At 41.5% G+C, this 13,579-nt stretch overlaps 1 protein-coding gene across 2 annotated transcripts; it reads right to left on the reverse strand.

Annotated features, from left to right (window-relative positions):
- Window positions 1-457: 457 nt before the first annotated feature.
- Window positions 458-3,734, reverse strand: fam174c (family with sequence similarity 174 member C). 2 transcript variants are annotated; one of them, XM_084164375.1, is made up of 3 exons: window positions 3,281-3,734; window positions 3,025-3,153; window positions 458-2,716 (listed from the first exon to the last, which is right to left on the reverse strand). In XM_084164375.1, the coding sequence occupies exons 1-3, from the start codon at window positions 3,559-3,561 to the stop codon at window positions 2,713-2,715; spliced, it is 414 nt and encodes a 137-aa protein (XP_084020501.1). In that variant the 5' UTR covers window positions 3,562-3,734; the 3' UTR covers window positions 458-2,712. The 2 variants fall into 2 exon arrangements, with proteins under 2 accessions (XP_084020501.1, XP_084020500.1); XM_084164374.1 differs by having other exon boundaries at window positions 2,634-2,716; window positions 3,004-3,153; window positions 3,281-3,713.
- Between the last annotated feature and the right edge of the window lie 9,845 nt (window positions 3,735-13,579).

Below are 13,579 nucleotides of genomic sequence, written 5' to 3' on the forward strand. Positions count from 1 at the left end.
CGGCTGTGATTGGGAGTCCCATAGGGGGGCGCACAATTGGCCCAGCGTCATCCGGGTTTGGCTGGTGTAGGCCGTCATTGTAAATAAGAATTTGTGCTTAACTGACTTGCCTAGTTAAATAAAGGTTAAATATAAATAAACTGAAACTGGGCAGTTTGGGTATTGTTACTGGAACTAGTGGAGTTAGGACGCCACCTGCTGACAATTCTTTGTAATGAACACTCAATAATTGGCAACATGAAGAATTGGGGCCCATTCCATTTGAATTCTGCTTATTATGTGAATGGGTCTAATTGAAACTGCATTCAATACAACTCCTAAATTGCTGCAGTTGCAATAGCTCCTATCCTGTCGTGTTTACGGTGTCTTATAATCTCAAATGACATACTTCAAAGACAACGGAAAGAGATTTAGAACCTTCTCAACGTGCAGCAAAACAAGTCAGTCTTGGTCAAAGTCTCACTTCTATTTGTTTTTATTTTAATCATTATGTGAAAAGAGCCAACAGTAACAGCCTAAGTATCCCACCACCAACCAACCAGAGGGCCTCAGCCCTGCAGCATCCACACAGCACTACTTGTCATCAAATGAACAGAGAATACAACACTTAATACACACACAGATACATACACTTTGGCCTCATTCAAAACAGGACTGGGACAGGCCACAGTATTGACAAATGAATGATATTGCTGATCAGAATGTACATACAGTTCATAGATGAAGGCAAAAAAAAATTACAATGAAAACAATCATGATATTTGTTAGATCCAGTCAAAGCATAGAAGTTTTATTGAGGCCTTTATTATCTGAGGTCATATGACTGACCTTGCTACCGTTAAATACAAGATTTGCACAGACAAAGGAATGCAGACAGAAAACCACCTTGAGAGGAAACAAATCATATGACGAGGGAAAGACGTGATTTGGCAGTTGTTTTGAGCTCAGGTCCAGCTGGCATTAATATTCTTACAAAAGATTCATCTATTTCTAGTACAGACATTGACATTGTTTAAAAAGGGTACAATCAATTTCCAATAGGCTAAATCACAAGAGAGACACCTTGGGGGATTTTCAGTGGGGTTGTTGCTCATTTAAGAGAAATCTCTTGCCTGTGTGTCTCTTCTGATTATCAGGAAAGTAAACTATAATACAGTTACCTCCCGGAAATGGAGGCACGATTAACCAAAATGTTTCAATTTATAAATCAATGTGTCACATTGTTTCATTTCCCCCTGGGAATTGCTATGGAGAGCAAGCACAGTAGCGACAAATACTTTTCCAGGGATCCTCTTTCGGCAACTTGAGTATGGTTTGGAAACTTAAGACACCAAAATAGATTCAAAACCTTTATTTGACTAACCAGGTTGGAAAATGATCAATAAAAATAAATAGATTGTGTTGACCCTTTCTTGTTCTTTTAGTAGCTTGTGTTAATGCAACAGAAAATTGTCTCTGGACAAATTACATAGATTTTATAAATAGCGTGGGGAAAAAAATAACATTATTTGAGTCAGTCAACAGCAACCATGTATACAAATAAACAAAAGCAAAGAACCAGCTCTGAAATGTGTTGTTTAAAAAAAAAAGAGAAGGTTCTCGGAACACATTAAATAATTTAGTTAGGTGGATTTGAAAACAATGGGTTGGCATTGGGAAATTATTGTTAACCAAAATCTGAAATTACAGTTTATTGATATGAGTGGGCCTAACATACTATTATAAGTGCTTCTCCTACAGAGTTACAGGTAGCCTAAACATAGAGGGGAAGGGATTAATTTTTCAATCGCCAGTGGAATTGCATATTGATTCACCTGCATTTCCTAAATAAGGGGCTATAATTACAGACACATTCCTTACTGTCTAAGATTGTCAACATTTTTGGCTTAAGTCTTGCTTTTTGAGCAACTTATTTCTTTAAAGTATTAATAGTATTACAAACTTATTAGGTCTGGGTTTTCCAAATAGAGCAGGTACATCCTACAATACAACATTCATGTGCGGGTGCATAGTTCAAAATGGGGTGGGGATATTGGTAGGCTAGCTTAGTTTACAGTAGTTTGTAAGCACACTCACTAATCAGGCTATTAGCTACTAGCCTAACTCTAATGGTCCAGGTATGATTCAAGATAGACATCAAAATATATAGGATGCCATGGCAACAGTATTTTGTCAGGAGACAAAGAAACAAATGTAAGTCGCTCTGGATAAGAGCGTCTACTAAATGACTAAAAAAATATTTAAAAATAAGAAAAAAAACCTTGGCAACACCACATCGACCAGGAAATTGAGGATCCGTGTTGATGATTAGAAGAGATCTTTCGTTGTTTGTTGTTGTTTGTTATGCACAGTTCAAGGTGGGCAGAGGGAGATTTGAACAATTATCCTGCTCACATTCACTTAAGCAACTTTGTGACTTTGGCATTAGACTCCTGTTATGTTACAAATCCTATTTCCTCCTCTTCATAGATAGAATCAAAGGTAAGTTTGTTTGTCACCAAAAACACCATGTCTTTTTCATACCCAGGCAGCTAGACAAAATAAATGCTCATTGGAGGATAGATCAGTCATTTTGAAAGCCAGTTTTCCTTTTTTCAGGTCCAAGAGAATAAGAAAAACAAAAATATGCCATAATAACGGTTGAAAAATGCACCTTAGGAATGTCTCCATTCATTCCCCAGTCCACTGAGTGTTATTTGACAAGACCCAGACTCATCTGATAAAGACAAGACAAAGACAACAGTGCACAAGTTAAATAAATCAATGATGACGCTAAGGTTTAAAGGTGAAACTGATTCACTGCACATTTTCACACAATAACAAGTTAAATATGGATGGTACATAAGAACAACTGTCCTTTAAGGTTATTTGAGGTAGGCCTACTGTTCTTGTATTTGCACTTTCGCAATCTCTAGTCTCAGTGTCGTACAAACTTACAATGCAAACTTGCAAAGGAATGGGATTTGTATATGATGCGTAACACTGAGTGGACGATGCACCTACCCGTCATAGGATCTCACTCACCTTCTTAGGGACCTGGCCTCATATACAGTGTCATCCTCCTCATCACTCTCCAGCACAGCCATCTCCACACTGTCATCATAGTTTGACAACAGCCCATACTTCTTCTTAGAGGTTGTTGTTTTCTTCAGCCTAAACATAACATAATTAATTAAAAAGTCACACACACTGACACTGAAAGTTCAAGTGAAAAAAAACTCTAATTAGGCAACAATTGCTACCAATAGATAATGGTCTGTCTTCAACTTGTTCTACTCACCGCACAGCTCTCACGAGGAAATAGAGCACTCCAATGGTGGTGATTCCAATAAGGACGTACAAGGCCCTTTGTATCATTGAACTATCTACATCGAAAAGGTTGGCATGATTGTTCTTGTACGTCGTGTTACTGGCGTTATTGGCACTCGAATTCATGACATGTTTGGTGATGCCAGCAGCAGTAATGCCTGTTGTTGTTGGCGACTTCGTTTTTTCCTCTGCGATGGTTGAAATAGCCCACAGCGTCGGTAAAAGAATCCTCATGACTCCTTGAAATTGCATGTTCGTTGTCGGTTTACACTATAAAAATAGACTAGTACACTAGAATTAAACCGGCTCGTCCTTTCAATCGAGGTAACAGCAACTTCACATGAGAATTTCGTTGTTAGCATACGTGGTTTAGTTTGTTTTGAACAGTACAACCAGGAAATGCCAAGTTCCTGTTAGTGACGTGTACAGTGGCTTCTTCTTCTTTGATTAGGTTTAACATTACATTTACATTTTAGTCATTTAGCAGACGCTCTTATCCAGAGCGACCTACAGTTAGGAAGTGCATACTTTTTTCATACTGGCCCCCCGTGGGAAACGAACCCACAACCCTGGCGTTGCAAGCGCCATGCTCTACCAACTGAGCTACAGGAGTTGGTAGAGTGAGCTACGACTGTTGGCATTCAACAAATGTTGCATTACCGCCACCTACTAGACTGGAGTATAACGCCCTTATATTTTGCTTTAAAAAATAAAAAATTCAACAAATACCCTACCATCTAACACTACACTCACAAATAAATAATAATGACTACCATACTCCACTATTTAAATCTATGTATTCCTACTTCAGGTCAACAGCCTGAAAGGATGGGACACCACCACTTAACACACCCTGTAACTCTTCTGATGTCAAGTCTCGCACACCCAAATACCTCTCTGCAGCTGCCACCACAACCTCTATTTTCTGGTTCCATCCCTACAGTACAGTTGATAACCATTGATATAAATGCCCAAAATCCAATCTTACTGAAACATATATCACTTGTTGGTTTATCCCTCTGTACTGGTACAGATCTACTACTCACACCAGTCCTCTCAGGATCCCTCACCCTTGACCCATCTTCCTCTACTTTCTTCACTGTGTCAGCATATGACAACTTCTGCACTACTCTAACTCTGGAAACCTCAACCTGCCTCTCTCGCACCGGACATTTCGGATCCCCAGCCCCATGGGCAACCCTACAATTAACACATACCACTACTTTCCCCAATGCTACACATTCCTTTGTCTCATGCACTTCTGCACACCTTGGAACCTCCCTCCTACACAACGTAATGTATTCGGCACAAAAGCTCGTAACGGATAACTTATATATCCTAACATCACTTTGTCGGGCAAAGATTCAACATTAAAACTCAAAAGAACAGACAATGACTCTTCTCCACTCACGCCACCCTGTCTGCGTCGCAGCAAACGACGAGCATCACAAACACCAGGAATCTTCCCCTTCAGTTGGTCAGCTTTCACATTTACCGCTACCCCAGTAATCACTCCTTTCAATGGTGCCCTTTTCTTGAGAGCAAAACCATTTACATCTCTTGCCCCCATTCGTTTAACACGGAGCGCCTGCTCCGTCTGACCAGCGGAAACACAAACAATTATCACTAGACCACTTCTGGTTACCCTCACCGATTCCACAGCACCCAACTCTGTTTTCACCCACCCTGAAACCACAAATGGATCAACAAGGGTCCACTTTTTCCAAAAACTTCACTCCTACTGTCACAGACTCATCTTTATCCTGACCCTCTGTGCAAACCTCAGGCTCTGAGAACTTCACCACACCTACCACCTCCGATACTTCGCCATCATTCACTTCCATTTCTCCTCCTGTCTTCAACTCACTCTGATTACACTTTCTACCATTCTTCTTTAACAAACCATCTCCCTTTTTCCCGCCATTTTTAACTGACTCAAGCTCATCCTCTTCCTCCCTCTCTCTCTTAGACCTCCTCTGTCTCTCTTTTTCCCTACCTTCCTCCTCCGTATTTAAAGTATAACTCTCCTTATGATAGTACTGCACTTCTCCTGACATACATCTAGTTCTTGCCTCGTCTAGGGACGCCATTTAAACGGCTATCACAATCTACTCTCCAGTGTTGACTGTTTCTGCGACTACTCCATAAATCACCAAGTGACCTCACACACTTCCTTGACGAAAGCCATCCCCGAAAATCCTTCAAGTCAAAAATTCTTCCTTAGTTGTTAATTTTCTCGAAATCTAAAGGCACAAACTAGATTCGAGCCAATATCTTAAGAAGTTGAACTTTTATTACTCAGAACTCGTGAAAGTAACAAATTGTCACGTTTTCATTTTCATCTCCACTTAACAGGGAAATGATCCGTGTACAGTGTCACGGGCATAGATATCCTATTACATTAATTCCTAATTCTATGGTCACAGGTGTTCGTGTCCGGAGGGAGCAAATACTGCTTGAAATGTAATGCATATTCTTACTCATAAATATACTTGCATAGACATAGAACATATACCTCTATGGTTGTACCTCTCTTTTACTGTCAGGTACCCTCATTTACAATGTTTGGGGACATTTTGAAAATAATATAATAAAATAGCTAATAATTTCAACTAGAAAATACAATCGGCACAGAACTTCAAGATTATCTATTTTGTAGGCTCACCAAACAACGGCTTTAAAAACGGAGAAATCCCTTCTATCAATAAAGAAAAATAAATATATATATATATATATATATATATATATATATATATATATATATATATATATATATATATATATACAGTACCAGTCAAAAGTTTGGACACACCTATTCATTCCATGGTTTTTATTTCTACACTGTAGAATAATAGTGAAGACATCAAAACTATCAAATAACACATATGGAATCATGTAGTAACCAAAAATATATTTTATATTTGAGATTCTTCAAAGTAGCCACCCTTTGCCTTGATGACAGCTTTGCACACTCTTGGCATTCTCTCAACCAGCTTCATGAGGTAGTCACCTGGAATGCATTTCAATTAACAGGTGTGCCTTCTTAAAAGTTAATTTGTGGAATTTCTTTCCTTCTTACTGCGTTTGAGCCAAACAGTTGTGTTGTGACAAGGTAGGGTTAATATACAGAAGACAGCACTCTTTGGTAAAAGACCAAGTCCATATTATGGCAAGAACAGCTCAAATAAGCAAAGACAGTCCATCATTACAAGTCATGAAGGTCAGTCAATCCTGAAAGTTCCAAGAACTTTGAAAGTTTCTTCAAGTGCAGCCTCAAAAACCATCAAGTGCTATGATGAAACTGGCTCTCATGACGACCGCCACAGGAAAGGAAGACCCAGAGTTACCTCTGCTGCAGAAATCGGCAACTAACTGCACCTCAGATTGCAGCCCAAATAAATGTTTCACATAGTTCAAATAACAGACACATCTCAACATCAACTGTTCAGAAGAGACCGCGTGAATCAGGCCTTCATAGTCGAATTGCTGCAAAGAAACCACTACTAAAGGACACCAATAAGAAGAAGAGACTTGCTTTGTCCAAGAAACACGAGCAACGGACATTAGACCGGTGGAAACATGTCCTTTAGTCTGATGAGTCCAAATGTGAGATTTTTGGTTCCAACCGCCGTGTCTTTGTGAGACGTAGAGTAGGTGAACGGATGATCTCTGCATGTGTGATTCCCAACGTGAAGCATGGAGGAGGAGGTGTGATGGTGTGGGGGTGTTTTGCTGGTGACACTGTCAGTGATTTATTTAGAATTCAAGGCACACTAGTAACCAAATGGATGTCCCTTGAATTCTAAATAAATCACTGACAGTGGATCAGAAAACCAGTCAGTATCTGGTGACAACCATTTGCCTCATGCAGTGTGACATCTCCTTCGCATAGAGTTGATCGGGCTGTTGATTGTGGCCTGTGGAATGTTGTTCCACTCTTCAATGGCTGTGCGAAGTTGCTGGATATTGCATTCTGCAGCAATACGCCATCCCATCTGGTTTGCGCTTAGTGGGACTATCATTTGTTTTTCAACAGGACAATGACCCAAAACACACCTCCAGGCTGTGTAAGGGCTATTTGACCAAGAAGGAGAGTGATGGAGTGCTGCGTCAGATGACCTGGCCTCCACAATCACCCAACCTCAACCAAATTGAGATGGTTTGGGATGAGTTGGACCGCAGAGTGAAGGAAAAGCAGCCAACAAGTGCTCAGCATATGTGGGAACTCCTTCAAGACTGTTGGAAAATCATTCCAGGTGACTACCTCATGAAGCTGGTTGAGAGAATGCCAAGAGTGTGCAAAGCTGTCATCAAGGCGAGTGGTGGCTACTTTGAAGAATCTCAAATATAAAATATATTTTGATTTGTTTAACACTTTTTTGGTTACTACATGATTCCATATGTGTTATTTCATAGTTTTGATGTCTTCCCTATTATTCTACAATGTAGAAAATAGTAAAAAAATAAAGAAAAACCTTGGAATGAGTAGGTGTGTCCAAACTTTTGACTGGTACTGTGTGTGTATATATATATATATATACAGTGAGAGGGGAAAGTATTTGATCCCCTGCTGATTTTGTACGTTTGCCCACTGACAAAGACATGATCAGTCTATAATTTTAATGGTAGGTTTATTTGAACAGTGAGAGACAGAATAACAACCCAAAAAAAAACAGAAAAATGCATGTCAAAAATTTTATAAATTGATTTGCATTTTAATGAGGGAAATAAGTATTTGACCCCTCTGCAAAACATGACTTAGTACTTGGTGGCAAAACCCTTGTTGGCAATCACAGAGGTCAGACATTTCTTGTAGTTGGCCACCAGGTTTGCACACATCTCAGGAGGGATTTTGTCCCACTCCTCTTTGCAGATCTTCTCCAAGTCATTAAGTTTCGAGACTGACGTTTGGCAACTCGAACCTTCAGCTCCCTCCACAGATTTTCTATGGGATTAAGGTCTGGAGACTGGCTAGGCCACTCCAGGACCTTAATGTGCTTCTTCTTGAGCGACTCCTTTTTTGCCTTGGCCGTGTGTTTTGGGTCATTGTCATGCTGGAATACCCATCCACGACCCATTTTCAATGCCCTGGCTGAGAGAAGGAGGTTCTCACCCAAGATTTGACGGTACATGGCCCCGTCCATCGTCCCTTTGATGCGGTGAAGTTGTCCTGTCCTCTTAGCAGAAAAACACCCCCAAAGCATAATGTTTCCACCTCCATGTTTGACGGTGGGGATGGTGTTCTTGGGGTCATAGGCAGCATTCCTCCTCCTCCAAACACGGCAAGTTGAGTTGATGCCAAAGAGCTCCATTTTGGTCTCATCTGACCACAACACTTTCACCCAGTTCTCCTCTGAATCATTCAGATGTTCATTGGCAAACTTCAGACGGGCCTGTATACAGTGGGGGAAAAAAGTATTTAGTCAGCCACCAATTGTGCAAGTTCTCCCACTTAAAAAGATGAGAGAGACCTGTAATTTTCATCATAGGTACACGTCAACTATGAGACAAATTGAGAAAATAAAATCCAGAAAATCACATTGTAGGATTTTTAATGAATTTATTTGCAAATTATGGTGGAAAATAAGTATTTGGTCACCTACAAACAAGCAAGATTTCTGGCTCTCACAGACCTGTAACTTCTTATTTAAGAGGCTCCTCTGTCCTCCACTCGTTACCTGTATTAATGGCACCTGTTTGAACTTGTTATCAGTATAAAAGACACCTGTCCACAACCTCAAACAGTCACACTCCAAACTCCACTATGGCCAAGACCAAAGAGCTGTCAAAGGACACCAGAAACAAAATTGTAGACTTGCACCAGGCTGGGAAGACTGAATCTGCAATAGGTAAGCAGCTTGGTTTGAAGAAATCAACTGTGGGAGCAATTATTAGGAAATGGAAGACATACAAGACCACTGATAATCTCCCTCGATCTGGGGCTCCACGCAAGATCTCACCCCGTGGGGTCAAAATGATCACAAGAACGGTGAGCAAAAATCCCAGAACCACACGGGGGGACCTAGTGAATGACCTGCAGAGAGCTGGGACCAAAGTAACAAAGCCTACCATCAGTAACACACTACGCCGCCAGGGACTCAAATCCTGCAGTGCCAGACGTGTCCCCCTGCTTAAGCCAGTACATGTCCAGGCACGTCTGAAGTTTGCTAGAGTGCATTTGGATGATCCAGAAGAGGATTGGGAGAATGTCATATGGTCAGATGAAACCAAAATATAACTTTTTGGTAAAAACTCAACTCGTCGTGTTTGGAGGACAAAGAATGCTGAGTTGCATCCAAAGAACACCATACCTACTGTGAAGCATGGGGGTGGAAACATCATGCTTTGGGGCTGTTTTTCTGCAAAGGGACCAGGACGACTGATCCGTGTAAAGGAAAGAATGAATGGGGCCATGTATCGTGAGATTTTGAGTGAAAACCTCCTTCCATCAGCAAGGGCATTGAAGATGAAACGTGGCTGGGTCTTTCAGCATGACAATGATCCCAAACACACCGCCCTGGCAACGAATGAGTGGCTTCGTAAGAAGCATTTCAAGGTCCTGGAGTGGCCTAGCCAGTCTCCAGATCTCAACCCCATAGAAAATCTTTGGAGGGAGTTGAAAGTCTGTGTTGCCCAGCGACAGCCCGAAAACATCACTGCTCTAGAGGAGATCTGCATGGAGGAATGGGCCAAAATACCAGCAACAGTGTGTGAAAACCTTGTGAAGACTTACAGAAAACGTTTGACCTGTGTCATTGCCAACAAAGGGTATATAACAAAGTATTGAGAAACTTTTGTTATTGACCAAATACTTATTTTCCACCATCATTTGCAAATAAATTCATTAAAAATCCTACAATGTGATTTTATTTTCTCATTTTGTCTGTCATAGTTTACATGTACCTATGATGAAAATTACAGGCCTCTCTCATCTTTTTAAGTGGGAGAACTTGCACAATTGGTGGCTGACTAAATACTTTTTTTCCCCACTGTATGTGCTTTCTTGAGCAGGGGGACCTTGCGGGCGCTGCAGGTTTTCAGTCCTTCACGGCATAGTGTGTTACCAATTGTTTTCTTGGTGACTATGGTCCCAGCTGCCTTGAGATCATTGACAAGATCCTCCCGTGTAGTTCTGGGCTGATTCCTCACCGTTCTCATGATCATTGCAACTCCACGAGGTGAGATCTTGCATGAAGCCCCAGGCAGAGGGAGATTGACAGTTATTTTGTGTTTCTTCCATTTGTGAATAATCGCACCAACTGTTGTCACCTTCTCACCAAGCTGCTTGGCGATGGTCTTGTAGCCCATTCCAGCCTTGTGTAGGTCTACAATCTTGTCCCTGACATCCTTGGAGAGCTCTTTGGTCTTGGCCATGGTGGAGAGTTTGGAATCTGATTGATTGATTGCTTCTGTGGACAGGTGTCTTTTATACAGGTAACGAGCTGAGATTAGGAGCACTCCCTTTAAGAGTGTGCTCCTAATCTCAGCTCGTTACCTTTATAAAAGACACCTGGGAGCCAGAAATCTTTCTGATTGAGAGGGGGTCAAATACTTATTTCCCTAATTAAAATGCAAATCAATTTATAACAAGTTTTTATTCTGTCTCTCACTGTTCAAATAAACCTACCATTAAAATTATAGACTGATAATTTATTTGTTAGTGGGCAAACGTACAAAATCAGCAGGGGATCAAATACTTTTTTCCCCTCACTGTACATCCTGAACAAAAATATAAACCCAACAAGTGTTGGTTCCATGTCATGAGCTGAAAAAAAAGATCCCAGAAAAGTTCCATACACAGAAAAAGCTTATTTCTCTCAAATTTTGTGCACAAATTTGTTTACATCCCTGTTGGTGAACATTTCTCCTTTGACAAGATAATCCATCCACCTGACAGGTGTTGCATATCAAGAAGCTGATTAAACAGCATGATCATTACACAGGTGCACCTTGTGCTGGGGACAATAAAAGGCCACTTTAAAATGTTCTGTTTTGTCACAACACAATGCCTCAAGTTTTGAGGGAGCGTGCAATTGGCATGCTGACTGCAGGAATGTCCAACAGAGCTGTTGCCAGATAATGTAATGTTAATTTCTCTACCATAAGCCGCCTCCAATGTCATTTTAGAAAATGTTGCAGTATGTCCAACCGGCCTCATAATCGCAGACCACGTGTAACCACTGCAGCCCAAGACCTCCACATCCGGCTTCTTCACCTGCGGGATCGGCTGAGACCAGCCACCGGACAGCTTATGAAACTGTGTGTTTGCACAACAGAAAAATTCTGCACAAACTGTCGGAAACCATTTCAGGGAAGCTCACCAGGGTCTTGACCTGACTGCAGTTCGGCGTCGTAGCCGACTTCAGTGGTTAAATGCTCACCTTCGATGGCCACTGGCACGCTGGAGAAGTGTGCTCTTCACGGATTAATCCCAGTTTCAACTGTCCCGGGCAGATGGCAGACAGCATGTATGGTGTCGTGTGGGTGAGCGGTTTGCTGATGTCACCGTTGTGAACGGAGTGCCCCATGGTGGGGGTGGGGTTATGGTATTGGCAGGCATAAGCTATGGACAACAAACATAATTGCATTTTATCGATGGCAATTTGAATGCACAGAGATACCGTGACGAGATCCTGAGGCCCATTTATCCGCTGCCATCACCTCATGTTTCAGCGTGATAACGCACAGCCCCATGTCGCAAGGATCTGAACACAATTCCTAGAAGCTGAAAATGTCCCAGTTCTTCCATGGCCTGCATACTCACCAGACATGTCACCCATTGAGCATGTTTGGGATGCTCTGGATCGACGTGTATGACAGCCTGTTCCAGTTCCTGCCAATATCCAGGAACTTCGCACAGCCATTGAAGAGGAGTGGTCAACAGTCCACAGGCCACAATAAACAGCCTGAATCCCGGTTTCAACTGTACCGGGCTGATGGCAGACAGCGTGTATGGCGTCGTGTTGGTGATCAGCTTGCTGATGTCAACGTTGTGAAGAGTGCCACATGGTGGTGCTGGGTATGGGCAAGCATAAGCTACGGCCAACAAAAACATTTGCATTTTATCTATGGCAATTTGAATGCACAGATATACCGTGACGAGATCCTGAGGTCCATAGTCGTGCCATTCATCCACCGCCATCACCTAATGTTTCAGCATGATAATACACGGCCCCATGTCTAAAGGATCTGTACACAATTCCTGGAAGCTTAAAATGTCCTAAGCTGTGTTCGAATACTCATACTAACCGTACTATTTGTGATGTAAATTGAGTGTATAGTATGCTTATTGGTCATAGTATGGCTATAGATAGTATGCCAAAAGTTTCCGGATGTCATACTACATTCGCCAAAATACGAAGTATAGAAGCAGTGGACACCATTTTCGTACTTTTAGGGCCCATAATGCAATTCTTCCGAAAATGGGTGTGGCTTCACAACGTTTTCATATTTGAAGAAAATATACAGCCGAAGTCTAACGAGAGCGGATACAAATTAATTGCGCTAACTAATTATGACAAATGTTCAGAAAATGTTGAGCAATGTAAAAAGTAATGACTTTTCAAATAAGTTACCTTACACGTTGTTGACTGACAATGTGTTAGCTACGCTATCCTTATGAACCGCATATCATTACAGCAGTATGTACCGGTATGTTAGCTAGCTACCTAACGTTAGTTGGCTACTAATACATCGAACTTGCCAGTATATTAGCTATATGCTATCTAACTAACTACCCAGCATTTATTGACTTGATTATTCCCGTCATTCTTAGTTTAACTAAGTGGTATAGTCGTTGTACGTTCTCAATGCACATTCGGGTACGTTCGTAAATTCGCTCTGGCTATCTACTCCGATTTACATTTCAGAGCACTCATCTGAGTGTGCCAGTGCGCAGAATAACTGATTAATTTACGAACGCTCAACACCAGTTGAATATGGCCGGTCTCAGTAAACGTCGACAAAAATAAGCGTAATTCAATTGTTGCCAGCAGCACAGTTAGTCACCAACCCTCTGGATAGCATGAAAACAGCCTAACCAGCTCTGCTAGGCCGATTAAAATGGTCAGAGTGAGGTGTGATATCATTTGTGTCTTGAAGTAGCTAGCCAGTTAGCTTAGGTGCTTCACTGCCGTTGTGATGGCAGAACGCTCTGATCAACCCTACTCCTCGGCCAGAGCGTCCAGTATGCGCGCTGAACGCTCTGCATTTACAAACGGACAATCTGACAACGCTCTGAATTTACGAACACCCAGAGCGCACTCTGGCA

Source organism: Coregonus lavaretus, assembly GCF_964263955.1.
Source record: "Coregonus lavaretus genome assembly, chromosome: 6".
Lineage (NCBI taxonomy): Eukaryota > Metazoa > Chordata > Actinopteri > Salmoniformes > Salmonidae > Coregonus > Coregonus lavaretus.